The sequence below is a fragment of the Arvicanthis niloticus genome, chromosome 23 (assembly GCF_011762505.2).
Source record: "Arvicanthis niloticus isolate mArvNil1 chromosome 23, mArvNil1.pat.X, whole genome shotgun sequence".
In the NCBI taxonomy this organism is placed as follows: Eukaryota; Metazoa; Chordata; class Mammalia; order Rodentia; family Muridae; genus Arvicanthis; species Arvicanthis niloticus.
The window spans coordinates 39,375,153-39,397,194 of record NC_133430.1 but is presented as its reverse complement, the minus strand read 5'-3'; the positions used below and the strand labels follow the sequence as shown (position 1 = coordinate 39,397,194).

At 43.1% G+C, this 22,042-nt stretch overlaps 1 protein-coding gene across 2 annotated transcripts in view; it reads left to right on the top strand.

The window, feature by feature from the left end:
- The first annotated feature begins 5,948 nt into the window (after window positions 1-5,948).
- The window catches only part of Churc1 (churchill domain containing 1), a 19,655-nt gene continuing 3,561 nt past the window's right edge, over window positions 5,949-22,042 (top strand). The window contains exons 1-3 of one of the 2 annotated variants that reach the window (XM_076921937.1): window positions 5,949-6,097; window positions 14,404-14,539; window positions 16,813-16,883. In XM_076921937.1, coding sequence (XP_076778052.1) covers window positions 6,059-6,097; window positions 14,404-14,539; window positions 16,813-16,883 — 246 coding nt within the window. In that variant the 5' untranslated portion in view covers window positions 5,949-6,058. The remainder of the gene's footprint in view (window positions 6,098-14,403; window positions 14,540-16,812; window positions 16,884-22,042) is intronic. The other variant, XM_076921938.1, reaches the window with a different exon arrangement.

The window sequence follows — 22,042 nt, the reverse complement described above, 5'->3', positions numbered from 1 at the left end:
TTTGTCTTTTGTGCCCCTAAACACAAAACTACTTCATACCAAAGATTATGTTTTGTGATCATCATGTAAGTTTTTATATATCTTTGGGGGTGGGGAGGGGAGCGGTGTTGTCCTGTATGGCTACTGATGTAGCGGCAGAAAGCTATTCATCTCCCCCTAGTGGTTCCTCATGGTATCTGTCTTTCTTATTTCCAACTTTTCCCAGTTCCATCCCAACAAATAGCTGCAGAAATCAGCCTCTAGCCGCGAGTCTGGTACCACTTTCTCTTCGCCTTTCAACGACTCAAATAACAAAAGCGTAACCCCCGCCCTCCCGCCTGGACTATCCATCTGAATATCTATGTAATTTCTCTTCCGTTTTGGGACAGGATTGTATGCAGCCAAGACTGGCTTCAAGTTCTTGTGTAGCTGAGGATAGCTTTGGACTTCAGATGCTTCTAAGTGCCCAGGATTACAGACGTGTGACGCCACACCCAGTTTATGTGGTACTGAAGACTGAACAGGAGCTTTCTGCATGCTAGGCAAATGTTCTACCAGGTTGAGCTACACCCCTGGCTCTATAGTATCTGCTTCTTGAAATCCTGTACATACTTCAAGGTGCAATTTATTTTTATGTGCACCAGTATGTACATGGTGCCTGGAAAGGCCAGACCAGGGAGCATCTCCTGGAGCTGGAGTTACAGATGCTTGTGAATCACCGTGAGGATGCTGGGAACTGAACCTAGGTCTTCTGCAAGAGCAGCAGGTGCTCTTGAACCTCTGAGCCAGCTCTCCAGCACAGGTAGAAATTATGTCCTGATCCCCTACCTCGGAAAAGCCTCTTCATTTGTACTCCACATCACAGCCTGCCAGGACTTAGCTATGGGTATTTGGGCTCATTTTATTTCTGACTGTTTTGTAAGGGTCTGGTGAGCAGGAAAGCAGTGTCTTTTTCATGTTCTGAACCATGCAGTTCCTTACACAGATCAAACACACTCAATAAATTTCTATAGAATTGAATGAGATAGATATAATGGCTAATACAATTTAAAAGCTGTCATTGGACTTTGAAAATAAACATTAAAGATGGATTCAGAGAATTATATTGATAAGCTTAGCTCATTAGAAACAGAATGAAAACCACGTGTATAATTATTATCATTACTATTATTGTTATTATTATCATTCTCATTATTTTTGAGCCCTTTGTGTAGCCCTGGCTTTCCTAGCAATTACTCTGTAGAGCAGGCTGCCCTTGAACTCAGAGATCCACCTGCCTTTGCTTCCCTAGTACTGGGATCAAAGGTGTGTGCCACCGCTGTCTGGCTTGCTTGTGCTGTTTTACATTTTCTACTAGTTACATTTTAAAAGGTGAAATGAACTTTAGTAAAAGGATAATTGTCTTTCACCTGCTCAAAGAAGGAAGAAAATTCACCCTTGACTTATCTCTGTACCTTACACAACCCATACAAATGTACGCCTTAATAGTACTAACATTTTAGTTGTGAGATTCAGATGTTGCAGAATGTACAGGTCTGGCAAGATTCTTCCTCGGGGATGCTGAAGTGACCTACTGTTCAGCCTCCTACCTCCTGAAGCTGTTTCCAGAGAACTGCTTCCAGAACAGCCTCAGGAATAGCTGGTGCTTCCAGATGACCTTGCTTCATCCAACCTTCAGACAGATCCAACCAAAACTTCAGTCAAGCCCGGAGCCTTCTAAGCACACAGAGACTGGATAACAAATGCTAAAGCTAGCTTTCTTAAGTCTAACCAAATTTTCTAATTTTCCTACCCATCCTTATCCCTTTAAAGAATATTCATCATCCTTATTCAGCAGCAAGAAGTTGAGGCGAGTCGTCATCCCTATCCCTTGGGTTTGGGTGTCTAGTCATGATTATTTTATAAATTATAGATAGGTTGTCATATTTTTGGGTTTTTTTTTTTTTTTTTTTTTTGAGACAGGGTTTCTCTGTATAGCCCTAGCTGTCCTGGAACTCACTCTGTAGACCAGGCTGGCCTCAAACTCAGAAATCCACCTGCCTCTGCCTCCCAAGTGCTGGGACTAAAGGCGTGCACCACCACTGCCTGGCTTAGGTTGTCATTTTTAAGGGATAACTTTAAAATGGTCATAATTGTGAACAAGAAGGAAATAGATGGAATGGATTACTAAATTTATTCTTAAGCAAAGCATTATGTAGCCACAATCTTATGTTGGTAGAAATCTTTATAATTGATACAAATCAGAGTTATAATTTTACATTGATATGGAATTTATAGATTGATGCAGATTTAAGATTTTCACTGGGGGGCTGGAGAAGTGGCTCAGCGGTTAAGAGCATTGACTGCTCTTCCAGAGGTCCTGAGTTCAATTCCCAGCAACCACAGGGTGGCTCACAACCATCTGTAATGGGATCTGATGCCCTCTTCTGGAGTGTCTGAAGACAGCTAGAATTATTCATAATGTGTGTGTGTGTGTGTGTATGTGTGTGTGTGTGTGTAGAGAGAGAGAGAGATTTTCATTGGTATAAATTCTTATATTGATACAAAATTTGAAATTAATATTGTTACTTTTAGATAGGCATTGTGGCTATGCAACTCATTTAAGAATACAAGGCTTAGACCTAGTTCTTTTTAATAACTGTAATAACTGCTATTACAAATTGTTTAAGATGATTAAATAGTGCAAGTTAAAGGCCAAGTAATAAATTCATGGTTATATTAGATTCTGATCTAACTATATTAAGGTGATTCAAATAGAAATAGCTAAGAGTAGTCAAGGTTTAACAGTTCAGATATGCTTTATATAGATAGATAGTCTTCAAAAACATCCGAAATCCACAGAATAGGACATTTAATATTAATTCATCATTAAAGATCATTTGGCTAGAGACCTGTCTGCTCTCAACTGTGCCATTTTCTTGGTTCAAAGAAGAAACTGAGCATCAAAACCTCCATATGGAGTTGCTCCAGTTATGGCAAGATAGCCCTTGACAAAAACTGTTCTACTCACCTACAGACAAAAAATACTGTCCAAGAAAGGACACATGATGCAGGGTAGTTGACAGTTTAGCTCTGCCAAGACAGAGTAAACAAGTCCTTCATAGGTCCTGCTTCATTTCAAGGTCTGTCAGATGGTTCTGGGCCAGAAGGCTAAAGACAGATGCTCAGACATTTTGAGTAATAAGGGATTGTTCAAGTAGTCAGCTGTCTCTACAGTTTAAGTTTTGTAAGCTATGTTTTTGTGCTTCCTATATATTCAGATGATATTTAATTTGTTCTTGAATTTCTCAGGGTTGAAGACTCATTATAGTCTCATAATCAAGCTTAAGTTGTTTAGCCTTGAGGAAGATGATATGGAAAGGGTGGTTTTCTGATGGTACTACAAATTAAAGTCAGAACATGATTCACATTTAGAATTAAACTCTTTCAGTTAGGATAAATAGTAGAGTACTTTATCTAATTGACAAATATGATGGACTGGATATTAATTGTATAGCATACTTTGTAATTTTCATAATTGTTATGATTATGCTCAATTTATGTCTGAGAGAAGAGCCTCTTTTTAATTTGGACAGAAGGAGTGAGATGCTGGGAACTGGTTCTAATGCTTTGTCCTACTTTGGCTCCCAAAAGCCAGGCTTCCAGACCTGAGGGTCCCCGCCCCCATCTGGCTTCAATTGGTAATAAAGAGTTGCTGTACAGCCAATGGCTGGGCAGGGAGACGGGGCAGGACTTTTAGACTGCTCAGCCAAGGGACCAAGGGAGAGAGAAGGAGGAGAATCACCATGACTCCAAGGAGAGGGTTCAGATTTAAGAACTGCAGGAAAAAAAAAAAAATCAACCAACAATGTAGGTGGAAAAGGAAAGCGGTTCTGAGAGGGGGAGCGGGCGGGGTGTGTGTGTTTGTGCTGCCCAGAAGGCAATGTGCTAAGCCAGGAATACCTGAGGAAAATGTGTGCTGTCCATGGGGAGGTTTAGAAGTACCCAACCATTGAGCTAGTCAAAGCATATCAAAATTAGCTGGCGTGTGTGTGTGTGTGTGTGTGTGTGTGTGTGTGTGTGTGTGTGTGTTTTCATTTGCAAATCCAGAGCTCTTGGGCAGGTGCAGCATGAGACTTGCCAGGAGCCAAAGTGGTTTCTATACTTCCTTGTTCTCTTTTCTATATATATATATATTATACCCACATACACATTTACACACACACACACACACACACAGTAGTGACTACATTCTGCATATCATGGAGAACAGCTTTTTTCCTGTCTGAGGTTGTATTATCTTGCTTAATATTACAAGTCCACTCATTTTTCTACAAATTTTGTGATTTTATTTTTTTCTTTAAAACTTAATACTTTCCCTTTTTTGCTTGTTTGTGTTTGTTTTTTGAGATGGGATGTTTCTGTGTAGCCCTGGTTGTCCTGGAACTCACTCTATAGACCAGGCTGGCCTCAAATGCATAGAGATCGGCCTGCCTCTGCCTCCTCAGTGTTGGAACTAAAGTCATGTGCACCACTGCCTAGCTCCATTTTTTTATATATAGAAAATTTTCATTTTCCTTTCATCTGTTGATGGACATCTAGGTTAATCTTGATTCTTTGCTAGACTGAATAAATCAGGAATAAACATAGGGGTGCAAATATTCCTGTGTGTTCTGGGAAAATGCCCAGGACTGGAGTAACAGGGTCATATGGTAGTTCTAGTTTTAATTTTTTGAGAAATCTCCAAACTGACTTCCACAATGGCTGTATTAATGACTGTATTAATTTGCACTCCCACCAACAGTGAGTAACAGTTCCGTTCTCTCTACTTCCTTTCCAACACTTGTCAGATTTATTGATGAGGGCCATTTTGAAAGGGGTGAGATGGCATCTCAAAGTAATTTTTATTTGCATTTCCCCGATGACTGAGAATACTGAACACTTTAAAAAATAGTTATTGGCCATGTGTGCTTCTCATTTTGAAAAGTGATTATTCAATTCACTTGCTCTATTGACAGGCAGTTTTGTTTCCTTGGTATTTAGTTTCTGCAATTAGAATATTCTAAGTCCTGGATATTTGTCCCTGGTCTGAAATATAGCTGGTAAGGATGTCTTCCCATGCTGTGGACTGTTTGCTCTGCTAATTGTGTCCTTTGCTGAATAGAAACTTTTTATGACATCTAGTCTGCTGATACTTAGGGTTGGTTTCTGTTAGTGTTAGTTGGTGTGCTATTCAAAAAGTTCTTGTCCAACCCAATGTCTTTTTAAAAATTTACTTCTATTTTATGCGCATTGGTGTTTTGCCTGCATGTGTATTTGTGTGAGGGTGTCAGATCTTGGAGTTACAGACAGTTGTCAGCTGCCATGTGAATTCTAGAAGTGAAACTGGGTCCTCTGGAAGAGCGTTCAGTGCTCCTGACTGGCTGAGCCATCTCTCCAGCCCCTCCAACCCAATGTCTTGACAACTACCCTCTATGCTTTCTTCTGGAAGTTTCAGTGTTTCCTCTTTTAGATAATGGGTTTTGATCCATTTTGAATTGATTTTTGTACAAGGCGAATGATAAGAATCTAATTTAAATAATTTAGTAGAGTCTCGACTTCGCTCTAAGCTTCTCTTCCCAAATACCTGCTTACTCCTTTTCTGAAGTCTGATCTCTTATCTGTTATTATAGCACAAAATGGTATTTAAACTGTCATTTCAGGGTTTTTGAATCTGGTGTAAATGGAAGCAAGAAGAAATAATTCCCTTTTTTTGCTGTATTGTGTTCGCCTTTTTTTGCTGTATTGTATTCGCCTTTTTTTATCAGAATTCAAGAAGGCGCCTACTAGAAGTTCTCTCAGGCTCAAAGCCGCTTCCTCTTTTCGACACATCTTTTGAGTCCTCAGATCTTTTCAATATCTGAAGATTCTTGAGTCCAGTCCTTGGCGCACCCTCATTGCCAGGAGACAGCGGTGGCTCCCGCCTAACAACCGTTGCTATGGGCGGAGACTTCTGGCCCGCTGTGGAGTCCTTAGAACCCGAGCCGCAATCAAAGTCTCAGCTCTCGCGAGGTTTCGTCTTCCGGAATCTCTGGGGACGTTCTCCGTAAACTGCGTGACGATGTGTGGGGACTGTGTGGAGAAGGAGTACCCCAATCGGGTGAGCAAGTGGGCGCGAATAGCCTTCCGCAGGCTCGGTGTTCGACCGATATTCCTAGACAGGCCAGGGCCTACTCTGCCGTCCTGTCACCCCAGTGACCCTGCTTACGGGCGGCAGGCCCCCTCCCTGGTGGCTGACGTCAGCGGTCCTTCCGGTTCTCGTGTGTTGCTGGGAACAAGGGGAACCCTCACGATTACCTACCCACCCAAATTGAAAGCAACCCCTCAACCCCTACTGCAATCTCGGCTTCATCCTTCATCTCGATTTGATTGAAATTCTTTTACGTAATTCTGTCGCTGGATGAACGTCTGAGGTCATTTCAGAATCCACTTTTTGGAGTCAGGTCTTGTGTAGCCCAGGCTGGCTTCAAACTCACTGTGTGGCCGAGGAGGATTTCTTTAACTTTTGATCCTTCTTCCAACATACCTCCTGAACGCTGGCAGTACAAGCGTGGGCTCAATTTATAAAATGTTAGGGATAGAACTGAGAGCTCGGTGCGTGGTAGGCGAGCTTTCCACCAACTGAGCTACACCCCTAGCCTCCTGTTCTAACCCACGTTTGAAGATGGTAGAACTGATACTCAGAGAGGAACTATCACTTGCCCAAGTATGAGAACCAAGACTAGGTTGAGGTCCTCTTTTCCACCCCGTCCGGTTCACTTTTCCTTGCCCCTTCTCTTTCCCTTTCGCTTCTTGGTATTGAGGAGTGAACCCAGGTTGTGTACCTGCCCGGCAAGCACTCCACCAACGAATGCAACTATATCCCCAGCCCTTATTTTAAGTCTTTGCTCCCCTCAGGCTTTGGAGGGTTTGAGGTTTGACTCTTACCGGTCTTTTAGGGAATCGTTACTGCGCTTGATGTGTGTTGACAGATTGCTTTGCTAGTCTGTGAAGGAGTGACTACCAAAGCTGGGGGTTGCGGTGTGAGGGAGTATGATTGACAGACTGCTGTTTAAACAAAGTGAAAAGGACGACAGATAGGGAATGGGGCTGCGGTGTTTAGCATCCAAATAAGGTGGTTTTGGATGATGATTTAGAGGAGGAAGAAACAGAAGGAAAATAACAAGATGAAGGATCCTCGAGTTGGTTGGGAGGTAAAACATCTTCATTGTTGTTTCTCTTAATGTGAATGATAGGGCCGGAGGCAGGGTGCCACATGCCTATAATCCCAGCACTCAGGAGACAGAGGCAGGCAGATCTCCAAGTTCAAGGGGCCAGCCAGGGCTACACAGAAATCCTGTCTCAAAAACCAACCAACCAACAAAACCCATAAAAACAAAACTTCTTTTGTGAGTCTTGGGGTTGTTATGTTACATGAGTTTTTCATTATGGTACAACCACTTTGGTTTATAAAATAATTAACATTCATTCATTATCAAATTAGGATGTCCACTGGAGTGATACAGAAGTGCTTATTCTAGAAAAATGCTCACCGGGCGGTGGTGGCGCACGCCTTTAATCCCAGCACTTGGGAGGCAGAGGCAGGCGGATTTCTGAGTTCTGAGTTCAAGGCCAGCCTGGTCTACAGAGTGAGATCATGATTTGTAGTAATAGGCCAGGGCAAAACTTGTGTTCATAAAAGGGAATATTATACAAGTAGGGTTGTGAATGTGAATCAGCATAGAGCATCAGCTCTCAATGGAAGTGGCTTTGCCTCCCAGGGGGATTTGGCAGTATCCAGAGACACTTGACTGTCACAGTGAAGGAGCTCCTTGACATCCACTGGGTGGACACCAAGTATTATACTGCAATCACGGGACAGCCATCAAAACAGAGGGCCGTCTGTCCCAGAGTGGGTAGTGCAGAGGTAAGGAACCCAGAATTACAGCAAGGGGAGCGCTAGAATCAGATACAGTGATCTGACTTCAGTCTGACAGTATTGGTAAAAGAACACAAGAAGTGCAGCCTTAAATCAAGCAAACTAAAATTCAGTAAGACTTTCCTGGTTGGTAACATGAAGTTGGGAAGCAAGAAGTTACTCTAAAGACGTTGTATTGATGGCTGCTAAACAGAGTATGTTCAGGGGTGGTCATACTTATATGATTGATTGCTCAGTGATTGGTGCTATTATTGCAAAGGACCTGGATTCAGTTCCCAGCACCCACATGGCAGCTAGCAACTGTCTATAATTCCAGTTCCAGGGAATCCAGCTCCTTTGGCCTCCATGAGGCATTGGTAAACATGGGAGAGAAGCTTCCAGAATGTTTTTTCTTCCCTTAACTGATGGTTCTGCTGTTTACTTATTATTCTGTATGTCTTTGCTGTTGTTACTACTTTTCTATACTGTGGTTTAGGGCATGCTTTTTTTTTTTTTTTTTTTTTTTAAATCTAGAAAGGGGTTTTTATGAGTCTTAATGATGAACATTGCATCATTAACTGGGAACTATGAGGAAGGAGTTTCTGGGGGAGGTTAGTAACAGAGTTGTTAGGGGCTACAGAGATTGGCTCAGAAGTCGAGAGCATCTAACACTGTCCTGCCGAAGAGAATCCGAGTTCCCTTCCCACCACTCACGTCAGGCAGCTCACAGCAGCCTTAGCTTTGGCTTGGGGGATCCAGCACTGTCCTCTGGCCTCCACGGGGACTGCACTCATTGCCCATACACAGAGACAAAGACACATACAAGGTTTTTTATCTTTAAAAAAGAGAGACAGTCGGTTCACTCTTTTCTCCCCTCCCCGCCCTCGTCCCCAGAAGTAGTAAGATAACTTTATTCCAGTAAAATAATAGTGCAGATCAAAGGGAGATAGATGCTCTGGGTTGGCAAGATGGCCACCAGGTGGGTCAAGGCACTTGCCCGCCAAGCCCAACATCTGAATTCCATCCCTAGGACTCACACAGTGGAGGAAGAGGACCAAGTCCTGCAAATTGTCCTCTGACCTCCACATGTAGAGTGTACCCTCAAAATAGAGAGATGGAATAAACAGAGAGATAGACTGTCAACACTGAAGTGACTGGAAAGCCTAGAACGTGCCATTCTGAAGTGTTCTCCCAGCTTTCATTCTGTTATATAATTAGAGAGCCGTCATGAGAAAGAATTGAGTGCTTCTTTGGAATTGGAGAAGACAGATTTAGAAGTAACTAGTGGGTAGATATTAAGAAAGTTTCCAATGCAACTTGAGACACAGGATGGAGACTGCTAAAGGACTCAGTGCAGGCTTGTTTACTAGAAGTGGCCATTTGGAATCCCTTGGTTAATTAAATTCAGAATCCTTTTTCCAGAACCAGGGATTCTTCTTTCAATTAACTGGGACTCATTAAAGCTATGGCATATATTTTTAAAGATTTATTTTGTTATTTTTAATTACAAGTATGTGTGGTGTGCACCATGGCATATTTTAAAGAATATAAACCACCATCCACTAATTTAAAAAAAAAGAAGAAAGAAATAGAAACCTGGTGGGTGATGGCACGTGCCTTTTCTCCCAGCACTCAAGCCAGAGGTGAGTAGATCTCTGAGTTCAAGGCCAGCCTAGTCTACAGAGTGAGTTCCAGGACAACCAGGGGTACACTGAGAAACTATGTCTTAAAAAAGAAACAAACAACTGTAAGGCCCCCACGAATGGAGGACCTCACCCAAGCCTCTGGAATTCTCGGCCACCCATTAACTGCAAGACACCAAACTTGATGTAATCAGCAAGAGGCATATTTTAATCAGTATACTGAGGTCAAGACCCATGACCCATGCAGGGGCAGTGGGGTCTGACCCCAGCGCTTTGGAGACAGAGAGAATATAAAGCCCAAAACCACAACTGGGGGAGGGGGGAACCACAACCCAGGGGGAGTAAGGGAGGGCTATTGGAGAGCACCTGTGGAAAGTCCCAGCCCATTATTCAGTTTGTGACAGGGTACAAGGAACAGGCTATTCTCTAAGAGTCTATATGTCAGCCAAGTTCCTGGTATCCAGGTTGCACAGGCATGCTAACTTGAACTTCCAGCTCAAACCCTATTCAATCTATCTTATGGTCAGTTTTTAGTTCCTGGTACCCATAGCGATTGGTCACGCTGTCCTGAACTCCCAGCTCTGAACTCTTATCTTATTTATTTTGTCTTGTGGATAGCTAGTTTCTTAGGACCCAGTGTGCAGAACAAGCTGATCTGCATTCTTGACTCCATCTGTGGAAGGTTTAAAATTTTTTAACTCTTTTACAACAAAAAGACAGGTTTCTCTACATAGCCCTGGCTGACTTGGAACTCAGTCTGTAATCCAGGCTGGCTTTGTTAGGAAGCTCTTCAGTAAGCAGTAAATGATATTTAGTTATTTATCTTTGGGTAGATGGTTTTCACAGACTAGAATGCACAGAACTAGGTTCCTTTCTAGCCTCTGACCTCTACATGTAGTGTAAGTGTGCACCTCCAAAATACATAAGCAAGGCCAGGGGTCCAACCTACCTTCTGTACTACACTGAGAACTTGAAATCAAGTATGAGTTTACTTGAAAATAGACCACCAATTTCCTGAACCGCGTGGGCGAAGTAATCGTATGGTAGTCAGAGGGCAGTTTTCAGGAGCCCCTCATCTTCCAGCTCGAGTTTCAGGGGTAGAAGTCATCAGGCTTCTACTTTTACCTGGTGAGCTGTCTCACTGCCCCCAGCCAACTTCTTAAAAACTCAGTTGTGAAGCATTTTCTTTTTCCAGAAAAGCATTTTGCGAACCAATTGGACCTAAAACTATATTATATTTTCTAAGATTGTAACAAAATATTTTCAACACAGTGTGAAGGAAACTTGAGTTTCATGTATCTCCCTTCAGCTTTAGACTCTGTAGTGACACGATGGTACCACAAAAACAAGCGACTAATTGAATCCGAGACAAGAGTCTGTGAATTAGCGATGTACAAATAAAAATTACATTTTATATACTTCATTTAAAACTTAGCTTCCCAAGTTCATGTAGTCAAAGGTGTCTTAATAGAATTAAGTGAAATTTCAATAATTTTGGGGTCACTGAGACAGCTGTGTATGAGTAGGGTTTCTTAAACAACTCTGCAGTTTAAAGATTTATGGTTGGCCGGGCAGTGGTGGCGCACGCCTTTAATCCCAGCACTTGGGAGGCAGAGGCAGGCGGATTTCTGAGTTTGAGGCCAACCTGGTCTACAGAGTGAGTTCCAGGACAGCCAGGGCTACACAGAGAAACCCTGTCTCGAAAATCAAAAACAAAAAACTTGATTTAAAGATTTATGGTTGTAAATACCTATACAAAAAGGAACAATCTGGACCCAGTAGGCTAACATTCCAGTGGAAAACAAGAGCACAAACCTTCAAGCCAGGAGAGGGAAGGGGGGGGGCAGGGAGGGAGGGAGGGAGGGATAGAAATGAATAGAGTAGGGAATAGAAAAGCCATAGAGAGAGCTCTCCTCCTCTGTGCCCCTTCCCAGCCTCCATGTCTCCCTCTACTCCCTGTTCCTGTTGGACAGGGGCTCGTGTATCTCAGGCCGGCCTTGAGCTCACTGTGTAGCCAAGGATGACTCTGTCTGATCCTTATGCTGAGTACTGGAATCACCAGCACAGACCACCACACCCCATTTATGTGGTACTGGCTATTGAACCCAGGGCTTCATGTAAGTGCTCCCCCAGTCAAGCTAAACCACTGGCCTCATCAGTCCTCTGCTTTGAATTGTAATCAGTCCCTGACAGAACACACATAGTAACATACATAAACCTTATAGCTACGTTGACATGTATGATCTGAAATAATAAGAATTTTTTATGTTGTAGTCCTTGTTAGAATAGTTTCAAAGTTTTTTCAAACTTGTAACTTTTTCGGGTTTTTTTGTTTATTTGGTTGGTTGGTTTTGAAGACAGGTTTTCTCTGTGTAGTCTTGACTATCCTGTAACTCACTCTGTAGGTCAGGCTGGCCTCAGACTCAGAGATCTGCCTGTCTCTGCCTCTCAAGAGCTGGGATTAAAGACGTGCATCACCATGTCTGGCCCTCAAATTTATAAGATTTTATACTATACTATCAAACTAATAACCTTTACTGTCTAATTTTCATACTTTTTAGCCATTTCTTCTTGTATATATACCTTTACAAGTCTTTAGCAGAGTTTTATGTAAATCACATTTTCTGAGTGTCCTTAACAGGCCAGGCCAGCCAGGGCTACACAGTGAGACCCTGTCTAAAACAAAGAGTGGGGCCAATAGACTTGATTGGACAGCTCATATGAATAGACTCCAGGAAGACTATTAATCACTGGGAGAAGGCAAATTAAAACTATGGTAAGATTTCCACTTACATCACTACAAAAGTAAAAAAATATGTTCAATAACTAGGGTTGGGAAGATGTGGAGTGACTGAGAACAACACATTGCTGACAGGAGTGTGAAATAGAGAACCTCGTGTGTGTGGGGGGGGGGGTGGCTAGAGAGATGGCTCAGTGGTTGTGTGTGGTGGTGGGGGGAGTGGCTGGAGAGATGGCTCAGTGGTTGTGTGTGGTGGTGGGGGGAGTGGCTGGAGAGATGGCTCAGTGGTTGTGTGTGGTGGTGGGGGGAGTGGCTGGAGAGATGGCTCAGTGGTTGTGTGTGGTGGTGGGGGGAGTGGCTAGAGAGATGGCTCAGTGGTTGTGTGTGGTGGTGGGGGGAGTGGCTGGAGAGATGGCTCAGTGGTTGTATGTGGTGGTGGGGGAGTGGCTGGAGAGATGGCTCAGTGGTTGTGTGTGGTGGTGGGGGGAGTGGCTGGAGAGATGGCTCAGTGGTTGTGTGTGGTGGTGGGGGAGTGGCTGGAGAGATGGCTCAGTGGTTGTGTGTGGTGGTGGGGGAGTGGCTGGAGAGATGGCTCAGTGGTTGTATGGGGGGAAGTGGCTGGAGAGATGGCTCAGTGGAAAAGAGCATTTACTGCTTTTAGTTTAATTCCCAGCAGCCATCTGCCAAACAGCTCATGACTACCTGTAATCCAGCCCCAAGGGTAGCCAAGACCTCTGGCCTGTGGGCACTGCATCCTTGAACAAACCCACAAACAGACCACACACATTCACATTTTTTTTTTTAAGAAAGGAGAACTTGGGAGAAGTATTTGGCAACTTCATAGGAAGTTCAATATACCACTTAAAAAATAACCTATGTGACCCAGAAATTGAATTTGTAGACATTTACCAAGAGAAGACCTGTGTCTGTGTTTGTTTCTAATTTGATTGACTTAATTCTAGTTTTTTGGCTTATCATTTAAAAATACTTCTAAAACTTTATGATTTGCTGTTTGTATCGAATGTTGTTTCCCTGTTGTTTGTAAGTACTTGGACTCAGTTCTCTTTCATTTCCCTGTTGTTTGTAAGTACTTGGACTCAGTTCTCTTTCATTTCCCTGTTGTTTGTAAGTACTTGGACTCAGTTCTCTTACATTTCCCTGTTGTTTGTAAGTACTTGGACTCAGTTCTCTTTCATTTCCCTGTTGTTTGTAAGTACTTGGACTCAGTTCTCTTTCATTTCCCTGTTGTTTGTAAGTACTTGGACTCAGTTCTCTTTCATTTCCCTGTTGTTTGTAAGTACTTGGACTCAGTTCTCTTTCATTTCCCTGTTGTTTGTAAGTACTTGGACTCAGTTCTCTTACATTTCCCTGTTGTTTGTAAGTACTTGGACTCAGTTCTCTTTCATTTCCCTGTTGTTTGTAAGTACTTGGACTCAGTTCTCTTTCATTTCCCTGTTGTTTGTAAGTACTTGGACTCAGTTCACAGATGCTGGGCAAATGCTCGAACACTGAGCCACATCCCCAGCCCTGCTCCTCTCTGGCAAACACACTTGTAGTCCTTAGAAACTCATGGACTGGGCTGGAGAGATGGCTCAGCAGTTAAGAGCACTGGCTGCTCTTCCAAAGGTCCTGAGTTCAATTCCCAACAACCACATGATGGCTCACAGTGATCTGTAATGAGGTCCAATGCCCTCTTCTGGTGTGCCTAAAGACAGTTACAGTGTACTCCTCATATACATAAAATAAATTTTTTTTTTTTTTTTTGTTTTTTTTAAGACAGGGTTTCTCTGTATAGCCCTGGCTGTCCTGGAACTCACTCTGTAGACCAGGCTGGCCTCAAACTCAGAAATCTGCCTGCCTCTGCCTCCCAAGTGCTGGGATTAAAGGCATGCACCACCACCGCCCGGCAATATTTAAAAAAAAAGAGAGAGAGAGAAATCCATGGACTTAACATGTACATCAAGTATCCTTATTAGTAATTCTGTAGGAAAGCTAGTATCTTTTAAAAAAAGTGCTCTGAGCAGGTGTGTTCTGGCTGTGTCTTTGGCCTGTAGAAACTTTGAGTCATTTGGTCAGTTTCACCAAAGGTTTCAAAGTATAAGACAATTCCAGTTCTTGTACTCTAGGGGAACACCTGTCTGGAGAATGGATCGTTCCTACTGAACTTCGCAGGCTGCGCCGTGTGCAGTAAACGGGACTTTATGCTGATCACAAACAGATCCCTGAAAGAGGAAGATGGAGAAGAAATAGTTACCTATGACCGTAAGTAGAGTTCATTTTGAAATGCAGATCTGTTAGCAGGTATCAGCTTTCAGAAGTTGGTGTGTTGTATGGGTGTTCTGAGGGCACATTGAGTGTTACCAATTACTGGTAAGTTACTGAGGAGAAAATACAGTTAGGACCTCCTTTACCCAGCATCTCCACACTGTGAACATGTGAATAACATAACATGCAGGTCTAAACGTGATCTTCCTGCTTCTGCCTCCTCAGTGCTGCAATTAGAGATGTGTGCGCCACGCCCAGCCAGTTGTGAAGACTTTATATCACCTCAAATAAGATAATGTCTTGGTTGTTTTTGTTTGTTTGTTTGGGTTTTTTTTTGGTTTTGTTTTTTGTTTTGTTTTTTGTTTTTGTTTTTTGAGGTAAGATCTCATTTTGTAGCTCAGGCTAATTCAGAACTCATTCTATAGCCCAAGCTTCCTGGAACTCATGGCTATCCTGCCTCAGCTTCCCAAGTGCTAAAATTAAAGGCCTGAGCCTCTACTCCTAGCCAGAGTTTTGTTTTTTAAAAAACTCTTGGATTCATGGGGCTTTAATAGAATGGGGTCCTCCAGTAGACATAAAGGTCAGGACCAGCCTGGTGTGGTGTTTCACCCCTGCTGACCCAGCACTCAGGTGGTAGAAGAAGGAGGGTCAGAGGTCCAAAGGCAAGCAGGGCTAAAGAACAGGGGAGGGGAAGAGAGGGGAGAGTGTCACACTGTAGCACCATTTTCCCTGGTACTGAATGACCCTGGTGTGCATTGGTATTTTCCACTTTGCTTCTATGTTTTTATCTGCTCTGGCCTCCTGTCCCACTGTCCGTCTGTTGCTTTTATCACTGGACCTTCCCACCCTTAACGCTAGGAAGTAACACTTGCAGTGAAGGTGAATGCGCTTTGAGAACAGTGCTAGGAAGTTGTTCATGTGAATGTGCATGTTATGTGTACGTGTCATATGTACATGTTATATGTACATGTTAGCATGCACCCAGACATTGTGACGAATACTTAAACTGCTAGCATCTCCTTTTTGTTTTCCTTCTGGTTCTTGCTATGTTCTGAATATGAATAAGGAAAAAGTATGCTGATAAGATTTTTAAAGACAAGTATGAGAAACTTAGAATAGGCTCAGACAGTTAAAAAAACTCCAGGTGTTTTTGCCTCTCCTTTTAAGCCTGTGTCCCCTTTAAGATGTATTTTTTTCAAGGTAGCAGGGTGTAGTGAGTAAGAGTCATATAAAATTCTGGCTCCAAACCTCCTGTCTCTGTAATCATCTATTCACTTAGCCACCGTGTCCCTTTGTTTCCTGACAGTGTGGTAATAATATTATGTCTCATCGAATGTGAGATTACAGGAATAGCTAAAAAACGTATTTAAAGAGTATCTGACACAGTAGCCACAGTTTATCAATTATTGTTACATTGTTTTTGTTTTTAGTAGATCATTTTGTTACCTCAGATTCACTTTCATGCCTGTAGTTGTTTTTCTTTATCCCTGGTTATGACTGCACATTTCCTGCGTTCCTGAGAATAACAGCTTCAGCACAGCTAGATGGGTCCACACTTAAAACACTTGGTGCCACAGATCTTTTACCCTAGCTACTTGGTGACAAGCACCTTTACTCAATCTTGACAGCTTGATCCCAGCTACTCAGAAGACTGAAAGGTCAAGGCCTGCTTGAGCTGCAGATTGAGTTCAAAGCCAGCCTGGGCAACTTAGTGAGACCTTGACTTAGAAATGACAAGAAAGTTGGGAATGTAGGTCAGTGGTAGAGTACCTGCTCTAGGATTGGTCCTAGTACCGCAAAAGTCAACAAGTAAACGGCACCTAAGTATCTGTTTGCAGCTTTCTGTAGGGAGCTTTCTTTTTCTGTTTTTTTTCTTTTTTCTTTTTTCTTTTTTTTTTTTTTGGTTTTTTGAAACAGGGTTTCTCTGTGTATCCTTGGCTGTCCTGGAACTCACTCTGTAGACCAGGTTGGCCTCAAACTCAAATCTACCTGCCTCTGCCTCCCAAGTGCTGGGCTTAAAGACGTGCGCCACCACTGCCCGGCTATAGGGAGCTTTCAATGGGAATATGTGCACAGTGAGCCCTTGAGTTCAGATCTTAATTAAAGTTGTGATAGAATCTGGATTTCTTGAGGTCAGTATTCTAATGGGTCTCTTGCTGTGTTAAATGTGACAGAGTTAAAATTTCTTTTAAGTACTATATGCTGAGAATAGCAATTTTATTGTTTTAACAAACGTCTCCAGACTTCATTATGTGCCTTTGTTTTGGCAGATCTGTGTAAGAATTGTCATCATGTGGTAGCCAGACATGAGTATACATTCAGCATCATGGATGAATTTCAGGTAAATGTGTCTTGTTGAGGAGGGACAGAGACCAAAAGTATTCTTGAGCATCTATACATAAGCTTTGTAGTGAAGTGCTCGTAGTTATTACTGGAGCCCACCCCTGTCTTTATTTGTGCATTCTGGGAAACTTTAAAGGTGGTGGATCTGTGCATCTTCACAGGAGTCACAAATCAAGATGTGTGCTTTACAGTGACATTCCAGCCCTCTTGTTTTATTTAATTAACCCATTATGGGTTCTCAAAAATATTTAAAAGATTTGGTTTTTGTGTGTGTGTGCCCGTGTGTGTCTGTGCCCCTGTATGTGTGTGTGCGTGTGCGTGTGCGTGTGTGTGGTGCCCTCCATAGAACAGAAGAAGGCCCTACATTCCCCAGAACTGGAGTAACAGATGGTTGTGAGCCACCTTATGGTAGGAACTGAACCTGGGTCTTTTGCAAGAGCAGCAAATGTTCTTCACTGCTGAGCCATCTCTCTAGTCTGCCGTTTCAGGTTTTTATGAGATTACTACCATGGTCCCTTTTCTCCAGCTGCTGTGGGAGTTACACAGTTGGCTTACTTCAAGTGTTGCCTGCTGGGTGGTACCAGCACACACCTTTAATTCCAGCTCTGGGGAGCCAGAGGCAGGCCCATGGTGAATTCCATGTGTTGTCCAGCCCTCTGGGTGGGTATGAGTCCGACAAGGTGGTTGTCTTTTTGCTCTTGTTGGTGTGTATGTAGATTTGAGCGACTCTCTGGTTTCAAGTATAGTAAGTTGTTTATTTCTAGTTTGTTAAGTTAAACTTCAAGGTGACTGTGTCAAGGTTGGAGGATAAAAGCAGAACCACCAGAGAAAAAGGGATTTGTTATATTTTCTTGCAGTCAGGAGAGCATATGAAGAACTCTGGCCTCTGGTGTAGGCCCGCAGTTGCTGAACATTCATAGGTCTGATGGTCAGGAAGAAAAACTGGGCAGCAGAGGGCCCGGCTCTGGACACCCTGGGGTCCAGGGCTCTCCCTCACAGCACTTGTTTTCAAGCTTCCAGACTATCTTTGTGTGAACTTCCTGTTTATCCACAAAATAAGAATATCAGGTTAGAACTTTCAACAGTCAAAGGAAAGTTTTTCAAGTCATTCAAATTTGGATAGTATTTACTTAGGAAAATAAAAGTTAATCCATTGCAGTAGAACTGTAAGACAGCTTACTACCTCCCAGTTGTATTTTTAAGTTTTTACTTATTTTATTTTTTGTGAGATTTTACCTGATTTTACTTTCATGTGTGTGGGTGTTTTGCCTGCATGTATATCTGTGTACCCATGTGCATGCAGTGCCCACAGAGGCCCCAAGAAGGTGTCAGGGAGTTACAATTTCAAGCTGCCAGTGGGTGCTGGGAATTGGACCTGGGTCCTCTGGAAGAGCAGCCAGTGCTCTTAATCACTGTGCCGTCTCTCCAGCCTTTAAAGTTTTACTTATTTTATTATGTGTATGATTATTTTGCCTGCATGTATATTGTCTATGGCCAGAAGAGGGCACTAGATGCCCTGGATCCACAGGGGATTTGGAGCCACACATGGCATGAGCTGGCTAGCATGTGGGTGCTGGGTACTGAACCTAGGTCTCCTACACGAGCAGTAGGGACGGCAGCAAGTGCCGTTAACTGCTGAACCGACTCTAGTCCCTCACTCATAGTTTAAACGGGAAAAAGGGAACATAGTCAGATGTGTCAGGGTGTGATCTCAAATGTTTTGGTCAATTTAAATATCTTGACCATTACTCTTTAATGTCCAAACCGTATGCCTTAAAATCTGTATATGTGTACCTTAAAGCAAAACCATGGTTCAGGAAATAGAAGTGGCCTCTGTCTTTATGAGGAAATGGGCGCCTGCAGCTCTCTTCCCAGAGTCCACATGAGATTGCCTGTGTATGTCCTGAGAGAGCTGCTGTGAAGCTCTTCCGTGAGACCAAAGCCCAGTCATTCTCCTTGACTGAGTGCAGCCACCTTCCAGCAGCCCCCAAAAGTACTCTGGGTAGACATAAGAAAAGGAAAAAGGAAGATGGCTGTAGTCATAGTGTCTAGGTAGTTACCGCTCCTCCTGAAAACAGAAGCCCTTAGGCTGCGCTCTGCCTACAGTCCTATCTTACCAACATCTGCTCTTGCTCCACCTGCCACATCCTGCACTCGGCCAGTAGATGGTTTGAAAGTATTCTTTTATACTTCCTTGTTGGCTTTCCTGGCCATCCTTGCTACAGCATAGTGATCCGTATCCCACGGCTGTCGCCGGCCCAGCTTCCCTCTCCCTTGCCTCAGCTCTTCCAGACAGACCCCATGTGAAGTAGTGTTTCAACAGCAGCCTCTGCTCCCTCCTCCCCACGGAGAGGATTCTACTTCCTCCTCTTGAAAGCTGCTCTACCTCATTTTCTGGACAATCACATGGTACTGTCTCCAGCATCTTTTCTAGATTGAAAACGATATATTAAATTTATATTATATTTATACTTTATATTATCCAGTGCCCTCTTTTGGCCTCTGCCGGCACTGCCCTTCCGTATTCCCATCCATAGCACACACACAAGTACACATAATTTTTTTTTAAATGTTTAAAATTATATTAAACATACTTAGTTCTTATTTTGTTAAAAATAACCTAAAATTTGTTTGACTCAGCTACTTCTGTGGCTCATTCTGCAAGCGACATTTTACTTCTTTTTGCTTTTTCACCTGAATAGTTTTGGTTTGTTTTTCCTTTATCTTTTTTGGGAGTGACTCATTGTGCGGCACTGGGAATCCTCCTGTCTTATCCCCAAGTGCTGAGAAAGTGGGCCTGCACCGCAAGGCTTGGTTTTGAGTGTTTCCTTAGCCAGCTCTTATTTCCCTGTTTCTCTGAACTCCCTGTAAAATGGCCTTCATTTTCATTTGATTAAATCTACCCTCCCATAGGCTTTCTGTGGCCTGTCTGAATCCTGTGCCCCTGCCTGGTTCTGACTCGCTCAGTGTCTTTTCCAGGTCTGAGTTTAACCATCATCTTCTCAAGCATTTCTACTCTTGAAGTCCATACAGCTTGACTGGTTTTTTCCCCGTCTTTTAAAATAATTTCTAACTGCTTCTTTGTTTTTCCTCTCATTCCTTTTTCTGTGTTTTAATGGCAAGACCACAGGGGGCACAAGGGAGAGAGAAGTACAGAGAACAGCAAAATATATCACACATGATAGTAATACTTGAACTCTTCCGACAAAAGCCTTTCAGTGGGTGGTGTGTCACCTCAGGATGTTGGGGATGGGAGATAGTCTTCTGTTCCTCGATAGGCCAGGAAAGAGGCCAGGATCCAGAGAAGTAGGTAAAGAGCAAGGGCCTCTGAGTGAGCAGAGGATCCAGCCACACAGTGGGCAGATTCTGCCCGACCCACCTTCCTCCAGACCTCTAACGCTTAGCGCTTTGAGTCTTCTGTGAGTGCCTGGGGGCCCGTGAGTGCCCACTTGGACAGCTTGGTAAAAGGTTCTGACCTCACTACAGCCCTGGCAGCACAGGGAGCCATGCCCCTGGCATCTCAGCTTAAAATCTAGGCATACTTTCCCACAGAAACACCGTAATGTGTAGTTAGAGTCCACAGCAACAGTGCAAACTGAAAAGACGTGGGCATTTTCCTGGGAATCTGACTGCCACATATATAACATTACTCCCATGGGAAACTGCTTTTGAATTCCAAGTTACTGACTTACAATGAAATTTGCATTCAAGGCTGCCTATGAATCAAAGAGTCCAAGTGTAACCAGTCTCACTAATTTAATAATCTTAACAGGTTATATCATACATTGTATCAGGTTTTTTCCATATGATGTATGTTTGGTAAAGGTCATGGCGCATTCTTTCCTTTGTTCATGACTGGCCACTGTGCATAACATCGCAAAGCTTGGAAGCATTGACTAGAAACCTGACAGAGGTTAGGTTAGTTGGAAGTTCAGTTCCCTCCTCTGTTTTAATTGAACAAACATTTTTATTTCATTGCTGTTTAGATTTTGTTTTGTTTTGAGCCATAGTGGGGATTAAACCTTAGTCTTCATGCTTGCAAGACAAGCACACTACCAGCTGAGATGTGCTCTCACTCAGAACTTAGTGGTGTGTGTAGCTTCGCACGGTCATTCCCATCCTTCCCCCCTTTCTCTCTCTCCTCTTTTCTTCTCCTTCTTCTCCTCCTCCTCCTCCTCCTCCTCCTCCTCCTCCTCCTCCTCCTCCTCCTCCTTCTTCTTCTTCCTCTTCCTCTTCCTCTTCCTCTTCCTCCTCCTCCTCCTCCTCCTCCTCCTCCTCCTCCTCCTCCTCCTCCTCCTCCTCCTCCTCCTCCTTCTTCTTCTTCTTTTCTCTCTCTCTCTCTTTCTCTCTCTCTCTGTGTGTGTGTGTGTGTGTGTGTGTGTTTGTGTTGACATAGGGTCTTGCTGTGCAGCCCAGGCTGACCTCAGCTTTATGATCCTCCTGCCTCAGCCTAGTGTGTGATTGGAAATGTTCTCCGTCACACTTTGTTACTTTTGTCTTTGTTTCCAATAGGAGATTACCTTCCCAATAGTGATGTCTAGTGGCTTCAAGCAGTGGAAGTATTTGACAACAGTAAATGCCTTGTAGGGGTTGATTATTGTTGTATTTTATACTCGTTTGTGGTGTCTGTCCTCTAAACTATAGCCTATATGTATTTCTACTGGGCGTATAGAGGAGACTTTAAATCACGAGTGCAGGGAGGTAGCTCAGTGGAAGATTGCCTCCCTAGTGTATACAAAGTTTAGGATTTAATCTCCAGCACTGAAGATCAATCAGTTGACCAATTGATTAATTCAAGAAAGTCTTTAGAGTCTTTATGCCTTTGTCTCTGTTGAGCTTGGCAGCCTTCTCTAGTGACTGTCCAAACCCAAGAAACTAATTGACTGACCCATTTCCAGACAGCTAGCAATAGCAACATCAAGTGTGGAGACACTAGTAGACTCTATGTAGATACTTGTTTTTGTAAACAAAATAAAAATATTTTAAACAAAAAAGTTTAAAGGAAATACATCTATGACAACTGTCAGAACAGGACTTTGCCCTAAGGAATTGTGCTTAAAATAAATCCCCTTCTGTCGGCAGTCTAGACACTTGTTACACACCAGACCCATGAAACTTCTTAGACACTTCAATAGATGAAATCCCAGGCAATTAACT